The sequence below is a fragment of the Sinocyclocheilus rhinocerous genome, unplaced genomic scaffold (assembly GCF_001515625.1).
Source record: "Sinocyclocheilus rhinocerous isolate Xijiao unplaced genomic scaffold, SAMN03320098_v1.1 scaffold1508, whole genome shotgun sequence".
Lineage (NCBI taxonomy): Eukaryota > Metazoa > Chordata > Actinopteri > Cypriniformes > Cyprinidae > Sinocyclocheilus > Sinocyclocheilus rhinocerous.
Window position 1 is genome coordinate 878,418 of NW_015660889.1, and position 8,733 is coordinate 887,150.

The 8,733-nt window shown below is 33.3% G+C and overlaps 1 protein-coding gene across 1 annotated transcript in view; it reads left to right on the forward strand.

Annotated features, from left to right (window-relative positions):
• The window catches only part of LOC107725846 (vasoactive intestinal polypeptide receptor 2-like), a 30,917-nt gene that overhangs the window by 13,719 nt on the left and 8,465 nt on the right, over window positions 1-8,733 (forward strand). Inside the window, exon 5 of the mRNA XM_016535245.1 lies at window positions 3,131-3,225. Coding sequence (XP_016390731.1) covers window positions 3,131-3,225 — 95 coding nt within the window. The remainder of the gene's footprint in view (window positions 1-3,130; window positions 3,226-8,733) is intronic.

An 8,733-nucleotide genomic window follows, 5' to 3' on the forward strand; every position in this document is an offset into this window, starting at 1 on the left:
TACAGTGATGTAGTTGTGCTCGCCCTCATATTTGGCCCGATGAAATGCCATTAAATATTAATTCTGCTTTCCTCAGTCCTAAAATATACATAGAACATACTCATGTCACAAGAAGTTCTGAGTAACGCATTAGAAGTAGTCGCACAAAGTGTTTTCACAATCACAGAGTACTGATGTTAGTAAATATACAGTTATCTTTGGCTTTTGTAGGTCCGAAAAGTCCTCTCCCTGATTTCCCTTTTTTTATTTTATTTTTTTGTAATCTATTAAATTCTCATTCAAACTGATGCCATTTTTTTTATCTCTGGGAAAAATGTTTGAAAAAAATATCTCTGGGGAAAAAAAAGCTTGTATCCACCACAAGAAACAATAAATAAAGGATAAAAAAAGATAATTGCTTTTATAATAATAGATAATAGGTAATAATAATTTTCTTACAATTCTTTTTTTTTCCTCTCAATTGCGAGTTTATAGCTCACAATTCCAAATTTCCTTCTCTGAATTGTGAGTTTATATTTTGCAAGTCTAATTTTATATCAAGTAATTTTGAGAAAAAAATCTAATTGAATTGTAAGATTGTAAGAAGTCACAATTAAAAAAAATATATATATTTTTTTTTCCCCCATGGCAGAAATGGGCTTTCATAAATTACTCTATAAATGAAAAAAAAAAATTGTTAACGATATTTTGTGAAAAGTGTTGGACTAATCTAATTTACTTCTTACATTTTTACATTACAAATTGCAAAAATAAATTTCCATTAAATTCTCATTCAAACTGATGCCAATTTTTTTATCTCTGGGAAAAATGTTTGAAAAAAATATCTCTGGGGAAAAAAAGCTTGTTTCCACCACAAGAAACAATAAATAAAGGATAAAAAAAGATAATTGCTTTTATAATAATAGATAATAGGTAATAATAATTTTCTTACAATTCTTTTTTTTTCCTCTCAATTGCGAGTTTATAGCTCACAATTCCAAATTTCCTTCTCTGAATTGTGAGTTTATATTTTGCAAGTCTAATTTTATATCAAGTAATTTTGAGAAAAAAATCTAATTGAATTGTAAGATTGTAAGAAGTCACAATTAAAAAAAATATATATATTTTTTTTTCCCCCATGGCAGAAATGGGCTTTCATAAATTACTCTATAAATGAAAAAAAAAAATTGTTAACGATATTTTGTGAAAAGTGTTGGACTAATCTAATTTACTTCTTACATTTTTACATTACAAATTGCAAAAATAAATTTTCATAATGATAAATTATAAATTAGATGATTGTGTTTTATAATAAATAAATATAATTATACAACTTTTACATAATTTTTCAATAGCTTTCAGATAAATCAACCTATAGTTTGTTTACTTAAACAGGTAGTTGTCTCTGCACATTCAACTGGGATAGAATAAAGTATTTTATCATGCGTTATCTTTAAAATACATTGTTTTGTTGTTCTTCAGTTTATCCAGTACTATTTTTAAATCAAATGTTCAAAAATCTATGTTGCAGCCTACTGGCCTTCTTGTCTGTTGGGTGTTGTAATGTTTGGTTGATGTGTAAATGTGTTCATGTACTCTTTGTTAGCCTGCCAGCTGCTCTTCTCCAGGTGTGTAATGTTGGTCACTGATGCAATGCAACGTGTAGGAGGCTGTTGTTTCGTTACTGAGAGTATTAGCAAGCCTACACGCAGACACGTTAATGCATGAAACACAAATATTCTGTATTTATACTTAACACTCAGCCTCGGCCTCTCAACCTTGACTGAATGCATTAGTAATGTACAAAGCTATTCCATTATCACTGGTGCCATATGGATTTAGTATAATGTATTAAAAGTATTTAAAGTATAATGAGTGAGTGCAGCTCATGTAGCTGGAAATCACACCTAAAAAAGGCACAGTAAAAAAAGAGTCTCTCCACTCTACAATCAAAAGGAAAAATATATATTAAAAAAAACATATTTTGCTTAAAAAAAGAAGCCTATTTTTAGGACCATTAAGATTTTTGCATGCAGTATTCAATGCACATTCAAACCCTTGATTCTCATTATGAGCAGTCTCATGCTTATATTAAAAAAAAACATATTTTGCAATATTTAAAAAAAGAAGCCTATTTTTAGGACCATTAAGATTTTTGCATGCAGTATTCAATGCACATTCAAACCCTTGATTCTCATTATGAGCAGTCTCATGCTTATATTCTCATTAACATAACTTGAAAAAATTTAATATTACCATGCTGAATAAATACATTTGAGTGTAAACAACATTTGTTTTTACTGCCTTGAATTTAATTTAAAATGTTAATAATGTTAATTTTCATTAAAATCCCTTATGTTCACGAAGGCTGTATTTATTTGAACAGTAATATTATAATAATACAGTATTGTGAAATATTACATGTGTTCTATTTAAATTTATTTGAATTTTTTTTTAGCAGCCATTACTCATTACTGGTCTTCAGTGTCACGTTCTCTCATAAATCATTCTAGAAACATTTCTCATGATCAATGTTGAAAACAGTTGTGCCGCTTAACAATTTTGTGGAAACTGTGATGCTTTTTTCCCAAGATTCTTTGATGAATAGAAAGTTCAAAAGAACAGCACAGAAATCTTTTGTAAATATGTTTACTGTCTATTTTGATCAATTTAATGCACCCTTGCTGAATAAAATAAATTTCTTTTAAAAAAAAGAATTCTTGCTGACCCCAAACCTTTGAACGATAGTGTATATGCAGTATGTTTGGTTTAAATAGTAAAAAAAAAAAAAAAAAGCTAGAACAGTAATTTAGGAATGAAATGCATTTAATTAGCATAAAAATAATGGCAAAAATTACAGTGATACTTAAAGCATCATTTTCTTTAAATGTTTTTGCTTTTTTTTTGGCTTTTGATTTTGAGTGAAACATTTCTTGGTAGGCTGTGTTGAGCTTTACTCTATTCTTGATTCATTTCTTTGATTAGCTTATTTCTGTGTTTAGTTTTCGCTGATATCTCTGGGCTTTCGGCGATGTGCACCGTTGTGAAGCGTTACTTACCAAAACACTCACTAATGCTGGCTGTCAGTCTAAATTGCCGTTAATCTCTCTGATAAACTGGCTGTTAACGAAGCGATGTCTGTTTGTTCTAGGCATCATTAGCAGGAACTGCACTATGGAAGGCTGGTCCGACATGTATCCCAGCATCCACAGCGCTTGCTTTGAGCCCACCCCGAATGCAACCAAGGTGAGTGACTAAATTTAGTCAGATCTTTCCCAGATTTACTGCACATACACGTCTTCAAAAAAGATTCCGTCAGTATGGGGCTTTTGATTGTACACAGTGTTTAGGATCATTGTGCTAACCATCCTGAAGGAGCTATGCATGAGTGGCAGTGGTAAAGGAAGATATTTTGGCTGAAAGGCACTGTTGTTCCCTCCACATGTGCTACAACCACAAAAAAAATCTGAGGGCACTTCAGGACCCTGAACCTTTTAGTGCCCACTATCTAGCCTGAATCTATGCCAGCTGGGACCACCTTTGGGGCAGAGACTGTGTTTGTGTGCATTTGGAAATGCGAGTGCGTACATGCATGTGTGTGTGTGTGTTCATGCGTGTGTCTGCCAGAGACAAACAGTCATCGAAAGCACTAGAGTTTTAAAAGAAAGCGAGCAGCTGGCTCAAGTGTATTTGCATGGGCTTTCAACCAAATTGCTCTCCGTATTATATTTCTCAGGATCCCGAATTTAGAGACAAATGATTTTAGATGCGTTTGAAGTTGAAAAGAGTCCCAGAGAGCCAAAAAAAGAGCAGGGGATAAAAGAATCAGAACAGAGAGGTGCTTTTGTTCCTTTATGGCAGCAGAATATAAAAAAATATATAAATGTCCAGTAACATGTAACGTTTGGTCTTATTACAAAACTAGATTCTCTCGGTTCATCATGAAACGCCCGTGAAATTTACTGTTTCATCCTGCGATTGTGCTTTAGAGATAATCATGTGCTACTGGAATGGAGGGAAGTGAACCATAGCACTGCCAGTGTCAAGACAGACCCCAGAGCAGAGGCGTGAACCGAATCATTTGGAGTTCACAGGATTCTGGGAAGTTTTCATTAATTTGTTCTGCAAGTGTTCTGTATTTGGTGATTAGATGGCAATTTATGTTTTTAGAATTTTACTTTATATTAATTCACATATTACAGGGTCTGTAGTTAACTTAACACTCACCAAACAACAAATGTTAGTAAAAAAAAAAAAGGATTGCCGATTAGCCGATCTAAAGAGACTTTGACATAAAACATAATTACAATACAATAATTACATCTAATTGTCAGAATTATAGGGTGACCCCTGCTGATGTACAGTAAGTGTTACTTACTCAAATCAAACCATGTACTAAAGAAAACATCTGTTGTGATGTGCACATTCTAATGATTTTTAAAAATTATTATTTTCTTCAGAACTCAAAGTTGTGACACCTAAGAACAATGCTCCTCAGATTAAACCTCCAAATCAAAAAATTTAATTTTGTGAAAAAATACACTACTGTTCAAAAGTTTGCAATGGTAAGGTTTTTGTTTTTGAAGGAAGTCTTCTATGCTCACCAAGGCATTTAGTTGATTAAAATTGCAGTAAAAATTTTAATATTGTAAAATAGTTTTACAATTTAAAATACCTGCTTTCTATTTTAATATATATTTAAAAGTGTAATTTATTCCTGTGATGGCAAAACTGAATTCCATATTTTTGTGGAAACTGTGATACATTGTTTCAGGATCCTGTGATGAATAGAAAGTTCAAAAGAACAACATTGATCATATAAATCTTTTGTAACATTAAAAATGTCATTTTTGATCAGTTTTGGAGGAAGGGGGATTGTCTTTATTATCAGGAAAATGAGTAACTGATTTTCCTATTAATGAGCTGAACTGTAACTGAGCTTACTGTGATTTATTTTACATTTATTCATAAGCTGTAATAAGTGAAACACCTGGCACTGTTATTATGTTCTTTCTTCATTGCCATTATAAATGCATCAGGGGACGTCCCATAAACTCAACTCTCCTAGCCTTAATAGGAATGCGAAATGGACATTTTTCCCCACATGTTTGTAAGCTTTAGTCAAACATGTCTTTTTGTAAGTCATGAGATGTTTTTAGCTCATACCCATGGCCGGTTTTGACATAAGATTTGTTAACCAATTAAGTCTTCATGGTATTATTTATAAAATAAATGCTCTTAATAGATCAGTGCTATTTTTCAGGGGTAGGCAGTCCTGAGAAAATTCAGGGAACGAGAGGAACGTTTGCCAAATCGTATGTTGGAGGCTGTATGGAGAAACTGTCATTTTGACAAAAAGGAATGTCTCCAACATAATCAGATGAAACCTCCCTGGCATACTAACTTAAATAAGGATTTAAATGCAAGGATTAAATAAGGATTTAAATGCAAATGTTAAGCATCTTATACCCCGTTTAAGTTATTATGATGAATAAATGTCCTATTAAGTATTAAAATGTCCCAGATTAACACAAGTCAGTCTGCATGAGTTAAAGTTCAGCCAATGTATTTTGAATGTAAAATTGTACAATTTAATAAATTATGATGCAGAAATGTCTAGTCTTGGTTATACACCAAAATGACATTAAACTGCACCGGGGAATACTGTATTTCAGAGAAAGCAAATACTTGAAGATGACAGGACTCAAATCTGCTTTAACTCAAGAAAGTTGAAACGAAATCAACTATTATTATTAGAGGGATTCTCTATAAAAATGTCAGCATGTGTGTTTTATATTCCTTGCTTCTGTCATGAGCGTGTAGTTTTGGGCATTCATGGACACGCGTCATCTCCAGCAGTGAGGGCAAACGCCTCTTATGGCTGGATAAACAGTCCTGTGAAGCGCAGTGAGTTGTCAGTGTGACTTGAGGTGATACCAAGGATCAGAGCAGACATGCTGACACATCGGCCTGCTCTGATTGGCTATATGTTGAAAGGAGATGCGTGCCGTGACTGAAGCAGCCTTGAAATGGTGCAAATCAGATATAGACACAAAAACAGGATGATCCAGCATATAAATTGGATTTGAACTGGATTTCATTCTGAGGAATTAAATTGGACATTGATCTTCTAACCTTGGGGTATTGATTCTGTTTTAAGGGACACCTGATATTCGTTTTAGGGTTCACAGCAAAGTGATATCACCTGATGAATGTACACATATATTAGACCAGGTTGTCTTTCACACTTAATTTAGTACATTAGAGTGAAGGTTATATTTAACTTAAATTATTTATTTTTCAGAAGAGACAGAGGCTTTTAATTGGCTCTGGCTTTGATTTGTCAAAACATGTCATTTCTGCTCCACCAAATGGAATTTCAAAATGAATGACTGTTTTCGAGGTTTTTCAGACATTATCCGATGTTGGTCTGAAACTCACGCCATTGGTTGAGCCAGCATTGCAACAACCGATTATCATTGTCAAGATAATCAACCTCTTATTTTAACATTAAAGATTACATTACCTTAAAGTCTAAACAGACTACTTAGACATCATCTAAATAATGCTCACCTTTTCCGGGGCCTTGGGTCGCATGTTGAAGTCCAAGTGCCATATTAGTGTCACTTTTAATCTGAAATTCTCCATAAGTTTTCCATGGGCATTCCCTGAAACACATACCACATCCAACAATAAATAAGAGACTGTCTGAAGAAGGAAACAATCCGTCATCTCATCCAAAGCCAGCACAGAGGCTGGTTTCTGTCTCTTCCTATTAACTGCTGCAGCTCTGATAACCTGCACATCACTTAGTTGTTTATAGATGATGTATTACAGGCTTAGTATGAAATACACTGAGTAGTGGGACTAGACAAAAAAATGTCAACCACCAGTTTTACTTCTGTACAACTTCGGGTACATTTTGGATTGTTTGTTAGATTTAAAGTCTTTTCTTTTTGCTAAATAAACATTCAGTCTTTTTGTTTTTGCTTTCATACATTAAATCCCTTGGAAACTTGTTGACTTGTTACCATTACTTCATCCTTTTTTCTACTTTTCAAATACCTTTTATTTATAGATTTGATATTTTTAATCCTTGTTCCTGAAAATGTCAATAAATTTATGTATAAACTATTTCAATATTTATAGTGGGAAAATCATTTATATAAATTGTGAGTTTCCCAATTGTGACATTATGTGACCATAAAATATTTTACCCTCCATGAAGTTTTTTTCAAAAATCAGTTCTGGTTGACATCAGTGTGAAATGAAATAAGACATGGTATTTGAAGAAAATCAAGAAAAATAAAATTATTTTATTATTATTATTATTATTATTATTATTATTATGTGATCAGACCACTTTTTTTTTTTTAAAGTGAATTTCATGTATATTTCATTTATTCCAGTAATGTAATTTCAATTACAGAACAATATCAAAAATCGTTTGTAACATTATAAATATCTTTACATCTCTTTTGGTTAATTTAATGTGTCCTTGCTGGACAAAAATTATAATTAACTCCAATTTTTATAATTAACTAATTTTAAACTATCTGTAATATTTTACTGTCTTCTGACCTCAAACTTGTGATCAGTAGTGTACACTGTGACATACAGCATTTAATTGTACACTAAAAAATAAAGTTATTTAGTGTTAGGAATTTATATATACATACAATATACACTATACATAAGTTTTGTCATTTAGAATCATACAATCACAAATGTATCATGCAGTAATGCCCTAAAAGCAAATCAAAAAGCAAAAACACACTGACATGCACACACTCGGACAAAAACACTCTAAATGGACAGATAAACCAAAAGTTGTAAAATATCCCTCTCACGCTAAATTTAGTGAGCTTTATGTTTAAAGAAGCACAGGAGGAATGTTCCTGGTGGTGATGTTGTTGAGTGGGTCTGTGGCTCCAGTGTGCCAGGTTGTAAGTCAGACTGAAAGAATGCTGTTTATGGGGGATGAGTCTGTCTGAGCTTCATCACGCTCTTCCACCACCAAATAGCCGCCTAGCCATCTTGCCATTTCCATGCTTATTAGTCACCCTGTCATCCTTGATCCATGAGAGAATACGCATTTAGCTTGTGTACATTATTTCATCACATTTAAAACCTGGCATTGGGCTTAAATGCATTGCTTGCACTGCTGAGTGGTGTAAATGGAATGTTTTATTTTTTAGACGTATGCTGTACTAATTTAAAGGGGTCATATGATGTTGCTAAAAAGAACATTATTTTGTGTATTTGGTGTAATGAAATGTGTTTATGCGGTTTAAGGTTAAAAAAACACATTATTTTCCACATACTGTACATTATTGTTTCTCCTCTATGCCCCGCCTTTCTGAAACGCGTCGATTTTTACAAAGCTCATCAGTCTGAAAAGCGAGGTGTGCTCTGATTGGCCAGCTATCCAGTGCGTACCATACTGTGATGGCGTGTCCCGGCCTTAGCGACGAGACAAAAACATTAAAACCCATTATAAACAAGGCATTTGTTGCATCCAGTGGGGACATAATTACGGATTATAATGACTTATACTGTCTTTTTTTCGCGTTGCGTTGCATCGCGCCGCGTAAACATAAAACCACGTCTGCATTTGTGATCGGAGAAATGACAAACAACAAGTGCTACTCTACACTGCCCAAAACTCGCGTTTGAATCATAAGTGGCAAATCCTTTAAATGAAAACGTACTTACAGACTGTTAGTCAGAACAGCCGGCATTGTGGTCTACTCT